Raw genomic sequence first — 16,083 nt, 5'->3', positions numbered from 1 at the left:
TTAGGTTTGCTTTGCGCTGAATGTATGTCTGTCTGTCCGTCTGTCTGTGACACACTTACGTCTTCCAAAACATCGTAATAAGCTTTAATCTGCTCTTCAATTTCATCTTTCTTTTTAATAAGGTTTTTGACATCATCCATTGTTGTTTCCGAGTTGTTTTCCCCTGTCATCTTCATGGCTGCTCGACTGAGTGTACATCCGGGGTATCGCCAAAAGTTCCTCTTCTTCTTCTTTGGTGGTATACGACAGATCAGAACGGCACATCCGGGGATTTCCGCTCACAACACCTTCCCGTCCTATACTGGGAAAACATAAGACAGTCGCCGTAAAAAATAACGCCAATACAATACCACCTGAATGAAAATACTTTTGAAATGATTCTAAGACACCATGTCAGACAAATATAAACCCACTCTGCTTGAGCTAGAAAGCGCGAGATACACGGAAAAGGTGATTTTGATCCACTTTCAGTCACGTCCCTCCAGCCTCCAGCGTGAGACTGGTGTATTAAGGCCCGTCAGTAATCCACTCATAGAGAACACAGGTGTCTACCCAGATGCCCGTTTGAGTCTCCAGGTCAACAAATTACAGTGATATGTTTTACTTTTCATTCCTAACCAACTAAGCGTACACTAGCTAACAGCACTGTGCTCTGACCTGGCCCACATTACGTTAAGGTCAGCTTATGTTTCATCCTTATGATTGTCCAGTCAGTGTGGCCTGAGCTCCAAGCAGTAGTCACCTGCTAGTAGCCTATAAAGAACACAAGTTCAACTACAAGCTATTCTTTAACATGCTATGGATTTTTATGCAATTATTAGCTATTGATTCTGCACACAGGCTCTTTGCTGTTGTCCTACCCTGCATGTGTTGTGGCTGAAACCACCTGTGCTATTCATGCAAGTAAAACTGGTTTGAATTTACGCCCCTTAAATAAGTTAATACACGGTTTAGAAAGAGAGGCGACTTGTTTCACACACTGACGGAATAGCAGCGCACCGTGTAACACAGGAGCATCTAGAGTTAGCATGTAGCTTGGAGCCACTTTTATCTGGATCTTTTTTTCAGGACATAGTAGGGGATCATATTGTCAGCGCGTTCGTTTTTTTCGATGAAGGACAGGCAACTTCTCTCATTTAAGGCAAGGTGGAAGGGGATGAGAGCACATAATACACGTTTGGAACTTTTGGTTGCCCCATGACATTGTGATTGGCTGAAAAAAAAAATGCATTCTCAAAACACATTAAATAGCACAAGTAACTGGTGACTGTTAGCACTAAAGCAGATGAAGAGCGTGTCCAGAATAAAGTTCTTATATTTAAGTTATTCCGCTAAATAATGAAATAAATAATGGTCTTTTGGCTCACCAAACATTTAATCCCCAGGATACATCCACCAGTATTTAACATATGATGTCCAACAACGCCTCGGTCTCACCAACCTTAGCAAAGCACCCAGGTCAACTTGATCTCTCAACCTACTCGAACACTCATTTAGACTTATTTTCATAATTTGAGAGCTCATCAAAATCAGTTAAATGTTCTGCAGACATACTCTCAAAAATTCACTTAAAGAAAACACAAAAACACAAATTTAAATCATATCAGTCATCTTTAATATTGCATACAATCACAACATAACATATACCCTTTTGATTTCTTCATCAACACATACCCTGTGTACACTAACACAGATAGTAAAATATGTTAACAGACTGTTTTGCACCAGGTATTTCATCTTTGTACAAAGAGTGAAGAAAACCTGTTGAGAACACATCTCTGAAAAAACGTGGTTTGACTAATACACCCCGTTAATTGTAGTGGTCTATGCCATCTAACACCTTCTCCCGTGGCATATATTTTTTATTTCACAGTGGTCTACATCAAGGCACATATTGGCATGAACTATTAGAAACAAGTGAATATCAAATAAGCACCCTTAAAGTGTTATGTTGTGTACCCTGAGTGCATAAATATTGATTTTGATCAAATCTGTTACTATAACTTGGAATGTATTGTTAATGGCCTTCATCCTCAAACATCATACAAGTGCAAATTGTTTTTAACAAAGTCATTAAAAGATTTCCGTGCACCCTGTAACACCAATTGCAAAAAGTTTCCTTCAAGAAGTTTTTCTTCATGTTCAACCGACTTGTAAATCCCAGCTTTCTTGGTGGAAACCTGTGCAAATGTGGCGGTGGAATATAAAACTGTGTTTATTTTGCAGCCTACACAAGTTAGTGCTGAGCATTAGAGTCATGTACCAGATTATATGTTTTTGTTAATAAATCTAACAGTCTGTATCTTTAGGGCCTACATTTTGATCTGTAAGCAGCAGCACTGACTGGTCCTTGTCATCCCCTTGCAGCGATGCATTATGAGCTGAGGATGAAAAAACCTGTGAGTGCTCAGCCTGAGCTGTTATCTCTTTCTGCACCAGAGCAAACTGAGTTGTTGCCTCATCCAGTTGTGACGTAACAGCTTGGACCCACTTTTGTAGCTGCACATTGAGAGTATCCACCCCTTGGTCCAGTTTCTCCTGCCTGCCTTTCAGCTCTTCTAGCAGATGCTGTGTGTCACTGGCAACCTTCAGCCTCTGGTCTCCTACAGAAGGACCACGCTGACGTAGCATGTAGCCCTCAAACTCTTCTGGGCTGAGGTTGAGTGCTTGTCCATCCAGCTTTTCAATGAAGGCCACCGCACAAGACTAAAACAGGGGATGGGGGCAAAGGCACAAATGATCAACCAACCTCTTTACATAGCATCCAGTGGTGTACACTGGATGAGTAACTTCACAATGAACTTACCAAATTTGTGAAATAGTAGCCACTCTCTCCTGCCATCAGACTGTGAGGGAGACCAAAACGAATCACATATTGCATGTTGGAGTGTAGGCGAGGTGGGTTGGCCTTCAGCACCACATAAATCAGGCCCGACAGGAAGTCATCAGCATTAGCAGGCTCACTGTTCGAGGTGGAGAGCGCTTCAAAGACATGCTGACTGCATTTGGACACACATGTAAGTTTGTCCTGAGGCGCTCGCTTGGCATCCATTTCAATTATGGCTGTTAAAAAAAAAATAAATCAGAGAGCAGAAGAAAACATCAACGACTGACATTTGAAACCTTTTAATGGCGTTTCCAGATTACAAGCAACATACTACTTTCTCTCATGAGCTTTAACCCTTGTGCACCCCTTTGGAAAATAATGACGTTTCACCCTTCGTGCAAAAAATGTACCTAGGGGTGCACAAAGGTTAAGGAATAGCTCAATGTTTTGATATAGAGAGGTCAAAAATTCTGAGAACATTAAAAATCTCTAATATTTTCATGTAAACCTGGAAATAATCAGAAAGTTTGAGGATTCAAAAACATTTAAAAACACAAAACATTATATGTAAAATGAAGAAGAAATACTGAAGATCTGCTAGATTTCTAACAGTCAAATTTCAGCATATTTTGCCACTGACCAACTCAACTCCTTTATACAATTGGAGAAGCAGATAAAGTGTCATCTGAACATATGCTTCAGTGGCAGGAAATCTGGCATTTTGTACAAAGGAGTTAAGTCTATCAGTGCCACTAATTTGCTTAAATCTAAAATATTCCTTCCTCATTTTCTGCTTCAACTTCTTGTGTTTTTAATCCTCAAATGTTCTGAGTATTTCCAGGTTTATGTGAAAATAACACAGGTTTTTAATGTGGTCTCAGACTTATGGACCTCACTGTAGGTGTCTGTCTATTAAATATAACACTACAGCTAGCAGCCAGTTAGCTTAGCTTAGTATAAAGGTAGGAAATGGCTAGTCTGGCTCTGTCAAAAGGTAAGAAGATCTACCAACCAGCACCCCTAAAGGTAACTACTTAACATGTTGTGAAATATAAACCATATAAAAAACGACTATGTGCTGTTTCATGCTGAGCTATGCATCATTATATTTCACGGTGAGACGTGAGAGTTGTAGTGATCTTATTTTACTCTCTGCCAGAGACCAAACAACCATATTGTAGTGAAGTTGTGAATCACCTGTTATAGCAGGCAGATAGGGGTCGCTTGTGACCGCAGTCTTTTTATCAGGAAAAGGTACGCTCAGCATCTGTGGAGTAACCCAGTTTAAGGAGCTGAAAAGTAAAGACATTGGTGCCAAACACGGCCTACGGTTAGAGGTTTTGATCAAATAAAACACAAGTGACTTGTATATGAGGCTTACCGTATCCTTCTCTGGAGAGCCAGGTCCTTCTGTTCATCATCACAGCTGTCATGGCAGAAAACCCATTTGTGCAACCGGGTCATTATTAACTTCTCCACATGCTCCATTATCTGAGTGACCTGAGCCTCGGGAAAACCTGAGAATAAAAACAGCAACCCAAAATCATTTAATATTCTCCTGTTTCCAGAATAAACAGTGTTTCACTTGTTGACCTGATTTGTACTCACTGCTAAAATATTCAGCAAAAGACTGGTAGAAATCTTGCACAAGATCTGACTGCTTCTGTATGGGCAGATCCTGTAAAAATGATGAGATCTATCATCAGAGCAGCTCTTACATATCAAAGAGATTTTATTAGACGTGTAAGGTTTAACTTTTAAACAGATAATTACATGGTATGCCTCCATTGTGTTGAGGAAAGCTGTACATCGGGACTGCAAGCGCTGGGAGGAGGGGCTCCTCAGTATTTTTAAAAAACCAGTGAAGTCCCCGGGCTCAAGGCTCTGGAAGGCTTTTAACACATTTGTAAAGCTCTCAGAAGACTCTAGGGGGACAAAAAGTGGATGTTATTGTAGATAAATAAATAAAGTAACATCAAAAGATGGAGAACGGCAAAAATCACAACACATTATCTAGGTTCAATCCGTGGCAGCAGTACATACAGACTGGTAGTGAACCTGTATGGATAAGGGCACTATGTTACCAACACGTATGCACATGGGATCCTTCACTGTGTACACTGTGTACATTACACAATAAAGGAAAACACCTGGATTTTGTTTTCATTACATAATTGCAAGTAGAAATCCAATGCTGAAGAGGTATCTGATGTTTTCTGTTAAATGTTTGTGTTCTGTCTCATGAAGCAGGATTTTATAGCACAGAGAAAAATCTAAGACATCTCTTTCTCCATCTACTATTGTGCTAAAGGCAAACAGAGAGCACCAAAAAGGTCAGTAAGTCAAAGCTTTCGCTTTGATCCCAACAGACTTTGTAGGATCACAGGACAGCAATGGGCACTTCAAGCCATGGATTGGTGAGACTTTTCCAATTGGCCTTATTTTTCTTAATCCTAGTTGTGTTGTGAATAAGGCATTTCCATCATGCTCGTGCTTTTGTTGCATTTGCTCCATCCATTTTTCTCTTGCTCCTTACGCAACGCACACGGTGTCTGAACCAAATCTGTCAGAGCAGCTGACAGAGGGATTGTTTTTACCCTGATGCGACACAACCAAACATTTTGCAGATACTTTTTTGACTTGATGGAGCTGAAAACACTGAATCCAAGAACACAAAACTAACCAACCTACCTTGAGGTTTTGGAGGCGATGGGCTGCCCCAGAAGAGCCTCCTCATTGTGTTAATCCTACGACTTTTCTCAGTGCTTTTCTTCTCCTCAAATTTGGAGAAGGTGAGAGGAGTTCCATCATTGCTTGGCCTACAAGGAATGACAACATTAGACATCCAAACCTAAACCCATCTTAATTCAAAAGCACTGAATTTGTAGTATCCTCCAATGTCTATTCAGATAGTCATGAATGGTGTAACGATGACATTTCTATCATGCGTTGCTTCTAAGATACTGTGAGAAGAATCCATTTACACTTTAACTCCACTCTGTTGATATCATAACAGCGTCTTCACAGCTGACAGAAAATGTTGCTTTGAGTCTGAATGATCGTTACAGGCGGCGCATTTACCTCGTGTCCTGTCTCGGTGCTCCAGCTAAACGTGCCCTCTCTCTCCAGCACTTAGAGCAGAAGCCCTGCCATGCCGGGTTTCCATAATACCCACAGGCATTCTTGCAGAGCAGCTCCTGCTGAGAGACTCTGATTCCTCTTTGCTTATCTGTCCACATTGTAGAGCTCTCTTGTATTCCACCTGTTGAGCCAACATTTCAACCAAAACAACAAAAAAGTTTTAAACATACTATGCAGGGGGTAATATGATTCCTTTGAACGTTCAAACCTTTGAAGGAAACTCAGTTTGCCCTGCATTTGTGACTACAGGGACCTGAATCTCACAGGCTTGGTGTTCACTATAGCTTGGCCCTGTTCACCATGCAGGCAGTCAACTAGGACACACAGTGCTGCTATAGAGCACATTAAAGTGAAAGACTCCTTTAAAAGCTCACAACGTTATGATTTCTAAATATGTTGCCATTAAGGGAATTAAAATAGCTATTTTGGTTAAACTGGTTCATTTTAGGATATTTTTTAGATTCTGCTTCTATGAAAGCTACAACTACTTCTACAAACAGTAGAAAACGAGGAACAAAAACACTTGATTCCTGACTGATTGTGTACATTGATAATTAACTTTCACTCGGATTTGTGCAGATATGCTAATTACTTCGAGGGGATGCAGTCTGTGTCTCATTCATGCAGAGTTTCACAAACACTGAGTTCTTATTTGTCACACTTAACCATTTTGTCCTTCACCTAACTGGCTATTAGCAATTTACACCATTTAGAAACCATTTCATAATATCCAACACTACAGCAAAGCCGGACTGGCTCAGCCTACGGATTAAAGCAACTTTTAAAAGAACAATAACAGTTTTATGAGTGTTGCTGAGAGCTCAGTGGTGGCTGACTGTCAGCTGAGGGGAGATAAGAGACACCGGCTAATGTTAGCTAACAAGTAGCTACAGCTGACAACCATTCAACCCACTTCTACTAAATATGTGTAGGTGTAAAGTAAACTAAACTTCTCCCGCAGTCAAAACGCAAAGGTCCCGTTTATTAAAATGCCTCCTCACCTGTCAGCTGGTGCTTTTTGTTTCACCCTCTGGTGTTTTAACCCCTCACAAACTCATAATAACTTGAAAACCGACGACGAGAATCCTTCGGGCCAAAGTTAGTAACACGTTGCCACAAAAGCAGGAAACAGGAGCAGCCAAAATTCACTCAATAAAAAGTTTGACGGCATGAAATGAACCCAGAAAATCATCTGCCTTCAAACCTGAGCGACCGGAAATGCCCTGAAGAAACAAACTGTGAAGTTGGACTTAGTGTTGTGTCCACACGGTGCCTTTCAAAGTAAAAGTATCGCGGCAGAATGTTGCAGTTCCCCGTTTAAAAACGCTAGAATCACGTGGCTCGAGGCATCGTCACTACCTCCCGGAAGTGTTCATATGCTAACAAGTCTGCCTTTACGCTCGTGAGATGATAGTTGTCCCGAGAGCGTTAAAAGTCACGAGTCATTGCCCTCCATTATTAAAGTTTTATTTTTTAATGTTTAGCCGGAAGTTCTACTATAATCATATATCTGACTTGATGCTTAGCGCAGCTGTCGTTACTCGCTGTGGCCGCTAGAGGGCAGAAACACGCATACTGTGAGCCCAGCAACCCAAAGTGACTGATTTATCACATTTAAAATTGTATGTCTCATGGATTTTATTTAATTTCTTTTGCTGAAAGTATTTAAGAAAATATTGTGAAATGTCCTACTCATCCCCCAGTTTCAAAACTATTTCATGATTTAAGTCTAGCACAGCAGGATCACAGTGTTTATCAACGCCTTCCAGTGGTCACAGGGTGGAACTGCAACACATAAAATTAGTTCAATTTCCATTAATGAAGACCCATTTTACCTAATTAATATGCAGGTTATTACAAATTACTGTTCTGTTGTTTTTACTAAATATTTGTTACTGTAGAAATAACAAAACCAATAGAGATGTTCTGATGCTGTTTTTTTTCCCATTGTACTTGTATTTAATTCTCCAGCTCATTTGAGACAAGTTTAGTTTCTGATGCTCTCCAGACACACTTTCTCGAGCCCACTGCGCCTATAGGTTTTTATTATTAATGGTTTTGAATTCCCTTTGACGCCTCTAATCATATTCTTTGTGTCTTTCAATTTTTTTTCTTCCTGCGTGTCATCTTCTAGCAGACAAAAAAATCTCACTTACATTTCCTCTTATTCACTTAATATTTTCATGTTTTCCTTCCCGAAGGAGGGTCATAAAGGGCAGATGATGCCTCGGACAGATCCACCGGACTGATCCATTGGCCTCATCGACTGCTGGACTCATTATTAGATTGTTTGTTCGCTTACACTTGTTTATTTCAGTGAACTTTGTAAAGCACTATGAGACACTCTGTTGTGATATTGGGCTACACAAATAGAATAGAATTGAATTGAATTGAATGTTGTCCTTAATGTATTATGTTACAGTCTTCAGTCTATGTCTATGTTACAGTCTACAGTTTCTTTTGTCGAATTTATTTCCATATTGTCTAAATTTACTAAACGAACTGAGCCCTAAATGTTTGTTTGAAAGGGTCAGAATCACATTTTACGTTTTACTGCCCTCTACCGGCCACGTGTGAGAACTGCAACACAAAATTTGATCGTCAATTTGATTGTCAATTTGATTGTCAGTTTAACGTTAATGCTGACTGGGAAGCGCACTATTACTTCCGGTAGATACTTTAAAAATAAAGTGATTAAACTGAGATGATTCCATATTATTCAGTGGGATTAATACATATATTGTCAGTAAGTCATTTTGGTAACTAACCGTTTATGTCACGAATGATGTGGGCATTGTTATCAAACAATATAGAGATAATGACTGCAAACAGCTGCTTAATGATGATTAATCGTGCGTTTAATTTGAAATACCTGACCGGAAATATTGCGTTTAGTAGTTTTCACTTGTCGTCCACTCAGCGGTAACTAGGCAACGCGACGCCTCGCAGGGGCTAACTTTATGGAGACTGTTTTTTTCGTACGTTGGAGCCCCTAAAGACTTAAAAGTAAAAGTAAAAAGTTCTTAAAACATTAAGGTTTGGACGTTTGAATGATGCGAATCATACAAGAACTGACATTTTTGTTTGATTATTTAAATAACTGCGAAATCTTTCGTTGCCTTTTTAGCCTAATGTTGTTTAGCTAGCGTAGTTAGCTAGCTTCAGTGTTAACAGAGACTTGGTCACCGTTAACTCGATAAAACAAAGAGGGTGTGAAGTTGTTAAAAAAAAGACATTAATCGACGATCGAAGTGTGTGGTCAGACATCATGTCAGGTGCTGAAGATGAAGAGTGCAGGAGGAGTGCAGGAGAAGAGACAGAGGCCGGTTTACTGAAGTTGAAGGGGCAGTCTCAGGTGTACACTGCAACCAGAGACTCACTTTTCCCAAAGAAGACAACTCACACAAGGACACATGCACTGGTTAGTATGTGTTGCCGAAAAATGAGCACTATTTGTATACTGGCTCCTTGCACGTTCACTTATAAGAACCCGGACCCTTTTCTCATTTAAGTAAAATTATGGGGGATATAAAAATAAACAGACTAAATGGACCACAAGGAACACATTTCTTATTTTTGATATACTACCCTACTGTCCATGATCTGAAATGTTAGATATATGTCACAGCATTATTTTTTTAAAAAGTTGTTTCATATGAACTTTTTCAGCTGTATGGTTAGGACAGGTTAATTGTAATCTAGGACAGTATTAGACTTGTCAAAGCTAAAAAAGCTAATCTAAAATTAGCTAGTTGTGTCAGAGGTGTTAATCAAAACACAAATTGACACTGGGTCACATGACTGCACCAGGATGTTTAGTAGCTGTCACTCTGGGACTTCTTGAGTTCAATTCAAAGATAACATTGTTTAGGAAACATTTCCACAATGTTTAAAAGGTCTGTGACACCTGTGTCACTTTGGGTTCCAATAGGTTAAGAAAGTTTCACGAGAAATGTTCACCTGAAATAAAAGGGTTATCTGAGGATTTTGACTGCCTCCTAACAATACTGCACATTTGCTCTTCCTTCAGTCACTAGAGTGGATGTTTGGGATGAATCCTGCTCTTCCTGCCTTCAGTCTACAGGACCACGATGAGCTGGTGGTCTTCTATGCCGGAGCTCAAGTTGGCATCATATACAATCACACCTCAAACTCCCAGCACATACTTCAGGTACAAATCACCTGTTTTTGTCTTCTGTTGGGATGTGTAATAACAACGAGATGAGAGAGTGTTGGTGGGAGTAATCTGGGTAGTTTTAGATATCTTTTGATTGTAATAGTAATATGCAGGTTGAACTTTTAATTGACATAGCCTTCTGTATACACTTGTATCTTCTCAGGGTCACTGCTGCCCCATTTCATGTATGTGTGTGAGTGCAGACAGACGCTGGATTGCAACAGCAGACCAGGGGCTGAAAAGCACAGTGATAATATGGGACTCCTACTCTGGGTAGCTCTTGATTCTACATGTACTAGGCATATTTATAAATAAACCTTTGCTCTTGATGGTAATCACATATATGATAAATATTCCAGCATTCCTGTGCATACATTGTTCGATTGCCACCCTGAGGGAGGTGTCATTGCGATGGAATTTTCAAGAGACACAAAACAACTGGTAACTCTTGGGGGTGAGAAAGTTCAAGTGAGTACAATGGTTTGAATGGACAGATTGAATTAAACTTTTTTTTTTGTAAACAAATTAGTTTTGTCTAGATTGTGAAATGCATAGTCTAGGAAAAAAGAGACAGATTTATGATCAAATAAAGGCCAATAGTGTGACACCGTGTGACTTTATGTCATTTTAAATGTAAGGGCTCCAAAAAGTCTAGCTTGATGATATGATATATATTCAGCGTCTTGTATCATGAAAACGTTATGTGATCATTTTATTGCCTTTTTCAGGATTAGGCTTCAAGGACCATTTTATGTTTAATAATTGAAATAATATAAAGTATGTAACTTCTTATCAAGTAATCAATATCTCAGGACTGCACTCACACACAAAACACAAAAACACGTAGATGATTAATATTTCATACTGGATTTGACATATGAAACAGTAAATGTCTTTCTAGAGTAGCATCTCCAACTATTAATTAATTAACTAATTATCTATCTTTTCACAGTGTGTGTGTATTTGGGATTGGACAAATGAAACAGAAAAGCCTTTGTGGTCTACTCAAATCAAGCCTAAGCATGGTTTTCAGGTAAATAACTTTTGTCTTCCTTACATATTTAAATGCTACCTAACTTTATGGATATGGCATTTGGTAAATAAAATGTACAAATGTTGGACCGTTTTCCAGCACAAGATAATTTTCAATCCAAACGACAGCACCCAGCTGCTGAGCAACAGTGAAAGCCACGTATTATTTTACAACAGGGTAAGTCCTGCTTTTCCTTTTATATTGAAATGCATAATACAGCTGTTTTGTGTGTGTTCGTGACAATAATCAGCTGATCTTTCTTCAGGCCCTTGGAAGTCTGAAATACTTTGGCCTAAAGCTAAACAAGGTAAAAATAACCACAGAAATGTTGTAGAAGATGACATTGAACTGTCAGAGATGTCTCTCTCCGTTATGACGATGAATGTTTTAATAAATATGCTGCAGATCTGTGATACAACCACCGGTGGACATGATGCGTTTGTATTTGGCGCGTCTTCTTTTGACAACTCTCAAATGAGCAGCGCGGCCAATGTGTCACTCAGCCAGTCTGCGTTTCACTGGAAAGAGAATAAGATCCTAACAGCGACTCCAGCAGGCACTCTCGTGGTGTGGGATATGACGACAGAAGCAGCTGCAAACGAAAGGCCCTCCAAAGATAGAGTCAAGATCATCCATCTTCAAAAAGATCCGATCACTGTTCTCACCGTAACTGACAGGTGGCCAGAGCCAGTGACATTCATTGTAATTGTTTTATAAAAGTCTAATGTATTGATTGGTCTTTAATCTCTCTTTGTTTGTGTATTGTTTGAAATCATAGCTGTATCGTAACTGGTGACACTCAAGGTCTCATCAAATTTTATGATGAAGAATTCATTCTTCTCGCGTGGTACAGTGAATTCAACCTGGACGCTATTGTTTCCATTTCCTTTTCCAAAGAGTGTGCACAGGGATGCCTAGAGGACTGCACTCTGGACGCAAAGCCATTAATCATCAGGTAGATAAATTACGGTCTATTATGCATTCAGTCTAAACTCTTATGCACATTTTAGCCAAACTGACCTCTCTTTTTCCTGCAGGAACTTTGTCGCATCCACAGTCAGTTCAACAATAGTGCATGTGAATACACAGAAAGGCATCTCGCGCATCCTTCTACAGGAGCATTGCGAGCCTGTACATGCTTTGGCCTGCCACCCCAAACAGCCAGCTGTGGCTATGGGCAATCAAAGAGGTATTTTAAAAGTGTGGGACTATAACAGCAAAGTGATCGTCTGCAGCAGGGTCTTTGAGAAAGAGAAGCAGATTCAGTGTGTCACTTTTGACCCTCAAGGTGAGCCATCGTTCTTACTTAGCACACAAATGTTGTATACAACCAGTGTTTCCCAGCTGCTGCATGAATTTGCAGTTTGTTATTATAGTGCAACATAAAGAGCCACCTTTTTGTCTCTGAACAGGACTGTACCTGGCAGTTGGCTTTGGCAGTGGAGCTGTTCACATATTGAATTCCAGCACTTTGCAAAGTGATCCAGAAGAGTGTTTCCATCACACTAAAGATGGCATCCATCACATCACTTTCTCCTCAGACTCAAAGTATCTTGCCACTGCGGTGAGCAAGTGTAATATGTCTGAACTTATCGTTAGTGGTATAATATTGTTAAAGCTGTGATTATGTCAGAAAATGTATTATGGACAGCGCACTTCTATGCTGTAAAATTCTTATAATTATAAGTATAACATGTAGATTTGACTTCCTTGTTCACTGTTAGGATGCCGGAAAAGCAGTGACGGTGTTCCGCTTGCAGACTAATAAAGGCTCTTCACCTCGTTGGACGTACATGGGCAGACACTTCTCCCACTACAAGCCAATCACAGACCTTCTTTTTGGGGTTCACCTGGACAGCACCCAACCCAGACTGCTCTCTCTGGGAATGGACCGCCGACTGGTTAGTCTGCCCTGTGAAACTTGTCGGGTTGTGGACTAGTTTGATGTTTTGCGATACTGTTTTATATGCCAAATCTTTAGCACACACACGTACTTCTTTGTGCATGTGTCTGACTGAATAATAGGTGGAGTATGACCTGGAAAACAGCGATGTCAATAAGCTTCTCATCTTAAGCTCAGAGCGCATTGAGCAAAGTGCTGTGCCAATGTCCATGATTTGGTACCCTCCCCTCACCGCAGAGCAATTTCTTCTCGTTGCCTTGGACCAATACAAGATGAAGCTTTTAAACAGCACCACCAAGATGTGCAGGTCTGTGAAATATTGTAACAAGATCAGTTTATTTGTGAAATGTATTTCCATGACTCATGACTATTATCACTGCAAATACTGGAGAATTAATTATGACATGTGTTTTACAAAAACAGAAAGACTCTCCTTGGCCCAACATATGGCTCTCCCATTAAGAAAGTAGTGCTCCTTCCCATGTCTAAGGAACCTGAGAGGCACTCATATTGCCTGGCATACATCACAGAGGACAAGGTCAGTGCTGGAAATTCTTTGTAGTGCTTTCTTTAGTAATTTGCTCTATTTTATTACAACCTGATTTGTTTTTGTGTGCAAAACTTGTTGTCTTTTAATTCCTCCCTAATTTATTATACAGTTACTTGAGTTCAGTTGAGCATAAAGTATGTAATTTGGATATATAAATATTTGTGGATTTTTAATGTATATGAAGGAAAATAAAGATCAAACAAAGCCCCATCAAGTCTTGGACATGGATTGATGCAACATCCATTGTTCCATGTTTAACTCAATGTATTATGTCAATATGTTCTGTGTAATCCTGCCTTGTTACATTTACTTTTAGACTATATTCATATTTAGTCATGTTTTGAGCCCAGTGCTGTTTTGGTAAGACGACACAGTGATTCACATTCTTGATCTTACCACTAAGAGTGTGTTGTATTTCCAGGTGGGCCTCCAGATTTTGCCCCTGGATGGGAACCCCTACAAGTCCAACGCTTTGATCTGCCATGCAGCAGGGGTGTCTGCTTTTGCCTGCTCCTACGATGGCCGATTTGTTTTCACTGCAGGGGGATCTGACTGCACTGTCCTGTCATGGGAAATAAGCTTAAAGTAAGGTTGAGTAGTACCAACCTGAGGACCAGAGGAGACACATGAGCAGTTTAATCATGTTTTCTGTCATTTATGCTCTCTGCTGTTGTGAATGTAGTGCACTGGAGGCAGCAGCTGCCTTGGGAGGAAAGGACCTGGAACCATTTTACACTCTTTTAGAGGGAGGCAGAGATGGCGAGTTCTACAGGGTGAGTCTGGAGTTTTCTGGAGTTGATCTGGTTCCTCTAGCCATTTACGAAGGTGAAGATGTCCACCTTCGAAACAATTCTTTCTAATTGTATTCAGAGTTTTTACTCTTAACTGCGAATGTTGTCATTTGTGATAGTTATAGATTCTCATTTGTCTGAGATTGTCTTTAGGAGATGGAGGACTTTTTCTATTATTGTCAAGTCTCTCATCAAGGCATTGACTTGATGGAAAAACGACAGATATCTACCAAAATCCCCCTGTCAGAGGTCCCTTCTCTGATGAGAGCTTTGGCTTACTTCCCTACTGAGCAAGAGGTACAATGTGTGCAAATAAAGTGCATTTTATTAACAGTAAAATAGTATCAAAAAAGTAATTTTCAATCTCAGACCTGCAATTTCTTTATACAATTTAACAGATAGACGATATGCAAAATGAGGTCAAGTTCAGCAAATATGCTGAAACAGGTAAATATGTGACGGACATCGATCTGGAGGAGTTTATCAAGCTCTATGTCAACCACCGACCAGCCTTCGGCATCTCCGGCAATGAGCTTGCCCAGGCTTTTCACATCCTTGGTGAACGTAATTGTGGAGGCCAGCTTGTTCTGCAGAGACGTGAACTGATAGAACTTCTACAGGCTCGAGGTACGCTGCAGCTGATTCAGTCAGATAGTTATTTGTTTTTAGCTGTATTTCTGTCACATTACTGAGAAAAATCTCAATCCACTTCTCCAGTTTCTGCATCCAATGTTTGTGTTTCATTGTCAATGTGGCACAAACACATATGCATAACTTTGATATTATCTTTGACAGGAGAGCACATGACGGAGGAAGAGGTGGCAGAGTGCTTCACAACACTTTTAGGCCTCGGTGAAGAAGAGGAAGAAGACAAAGAAGAAGCAGTAGAAGAAGAAAAAGAAGGGGCGGAAGAAGAAGAAGAATATTATGATGAAGACGAAGAAGGGGAACATTCTGAGCAAGATATTGATAAATCTGAAAGTATGTCAAAGAAAACTCAAACCGTAAACTAAGAATTCTCAAAACATCATCAACTTTTTGATTTGTGTGTGTGTGTGCGTGTGTGTGTGTGTGTGTGTGTGTGTCTAGGTGGAGATTCAGAGTCTACACTGGAGTGTGCCATCCCAGATGAGATATCTATGAAGACATTCACAGGCCACATCCTGGGCTTCCCGTCCTCAACAAAGAAGAGAGACAAGTCTTCCCGTCCAACTGTGCTTGTAACTAACTAACTAACTCTGGAGCATCTGTCTCTCTGCTGCTCTTTGCTGTATTTTAGATCAAAATATGATGAATATGAACATGAAGTTTGATTCTAATGTCCAGCTTTGTCACATACTACATCCAAAATGTATTTTGTAAGGAAAACTATACATGAACAAATTTAAGTTTTCCTTATGATATTTAAGGTACATTAAAGGTTAATACTTCTTAATACAAATGAATACACGTTAAGGGTCCGCATTCAGATTTTTGCTTGAGTGAAAAGCAAAAATTTGTACCTGTACTTGTAACTAAGTATTTTCTGATATTGCTAAAGTAAAGGACTGGAAGACTTCTCCACCACATGCTAGTATCATTTCATTGCTTCTTACAAAAACTCATCGGTTGCATCTTGCATTTGCATACTTTGAAGAAAATGTACATCCAACAAATAGGAG

The 16,083-nt window shown here is 39.9% G+C and overlaps 2 protein-coding genes across 2 annotated transcripts; one reads left to right on the top strand and one right to left on the bottom strand.

Annotated features, from left to right (window-relative positions):
• Window positions 1-1,612: 1,612 nt before the first annotated feature.
• Window positions 1,613-7,170, bottom strand: LOC139224758 (rab5 GDP/GTP exchange factor-like). Its single transcript, XM_070856072.1, has 9 exons — window positions 6,970-7,170; window positions 5,909-6,089; window positions 5,519-5,646; window positions 4,601-4,752; window positions 4,436-4,505; window positions 4,209-4,344; window positions 4,025-4,119; window positions 2,807-3,063; window positions 1,613-2,706 (listed from the first exon to the last, which is right to left on the bottom strand). Exons 2-9 carry the CDS (start codon window positions 6,064-6,066, stop codon window positions 2,290-2,292), a joined length of 1,413 nt encoding a protein of 470 aa, XP_070712173.1. The 5' UTR covers window positions 6,067-6,089; window positions 6,970-7,170; the 3' UTR covers window positions 1,613-2,289.
• A 2,066-nt stretch (window positions 7,171-9,236) lies between these two features.
• On the top strand, window positions 9,237-15,654 carry LOC139224751 (cilia- and flagella-associated protein 251-like). The gene is made up of 20 exons (XM_070856057.1): window positions 9,237-9,389; window positions 9,999-10,139; window positions 10,309-10,418; window positions 10,505-10,613; window positions 11,098-11,178; window positions 11,278-11,355; window positions 11,444-11,485; window positions 11,584-11,855; window positions 11,957-12,133; window positions 12,216-12,466; window positions 12,591-12,742; window positions 12,903-13,079; window positions 13,204-13,388; window positions 13,505-13,619; window positions 14,053-14,216; window positions 14,314-14,404; window positions 14,576-14,719; window positions 14,821-15,049; window positions 15,218-15,326; window positions 15,510-15,654. The coding sequence occupies exons 1-20, from the start codon at window positions 9,237-9,239 to the stop codon at window positions 15,652-15,654; spliced, it is 2,925 nt and encodes a 974-aa protein (XP_070712158.1).
• Window positions 15,655-16,083: the final 429 nt, after the last annotated feature.

Source organism: Pempheris klunzingeri, unplaced genomic scaffold (genome assembly GCF_042242105.1).
Source record: "Pempheris klunzingeri isolate RE-2024b unplaced genomic scaffold, fPemKlu1.hap1 Scaffold_52, whole genome shotgun sequence".
Lineage (NCBI taxonomy): Eukaryota > Metazoa > Chordata > Actinopteri > Acropomatiformes > Pempheridae > Pempheris > Pempheris klunzingeri.
The sequence above is the reverse complement of the archived record's forward strand: the minus strand, read 5'-3'. Positions and strand labels throughout refer to the sequence as shown.

Coding starts and splice junctions, on each gene's coding strand:
- LOC139224758 (XM_070856072.1), bottom strand. CDS start 6,066: ATGTGGACAGATAAGCAAAGAGGAATCAGAGTCTCTCAGCAGGAGCTG. Junction 4,506..4,600: donor ACACAATGGAGGCATACCAT/GTAATTATCTGT, acceptor TCATTTTTACAG/GATCTGCCCATACAGAAGCA. Junction 2,707..2,806: donor GCTACTATTTCACAAATTTG/GTAAGTTCATTG, acceptor CCCCTGTTTTAG/TCTTGTGCGGTGGCCTTCAT.
- LOC139224751 (XM_070856057.1), top strand. CDS start 9,237: ATGTCAGGTGCTGAAGATGAAGAGTGCAGGAGGAGTGCAGGAGAAGAG. Junction 9,390..9,998: donor ACACAAGGACACATGCACTG/GTTAGTATGTGT, acceptor CTCTTCCTTCAG/TCACTAGAGTGGATGTTTGG. Junction 13,620..14,052: donor CATACATCACAGAGGACAAG/GTCAGTGCTGGA, acceptor TTGTATTTCCAG/GTGGGCCTCCAGATTTTGCC.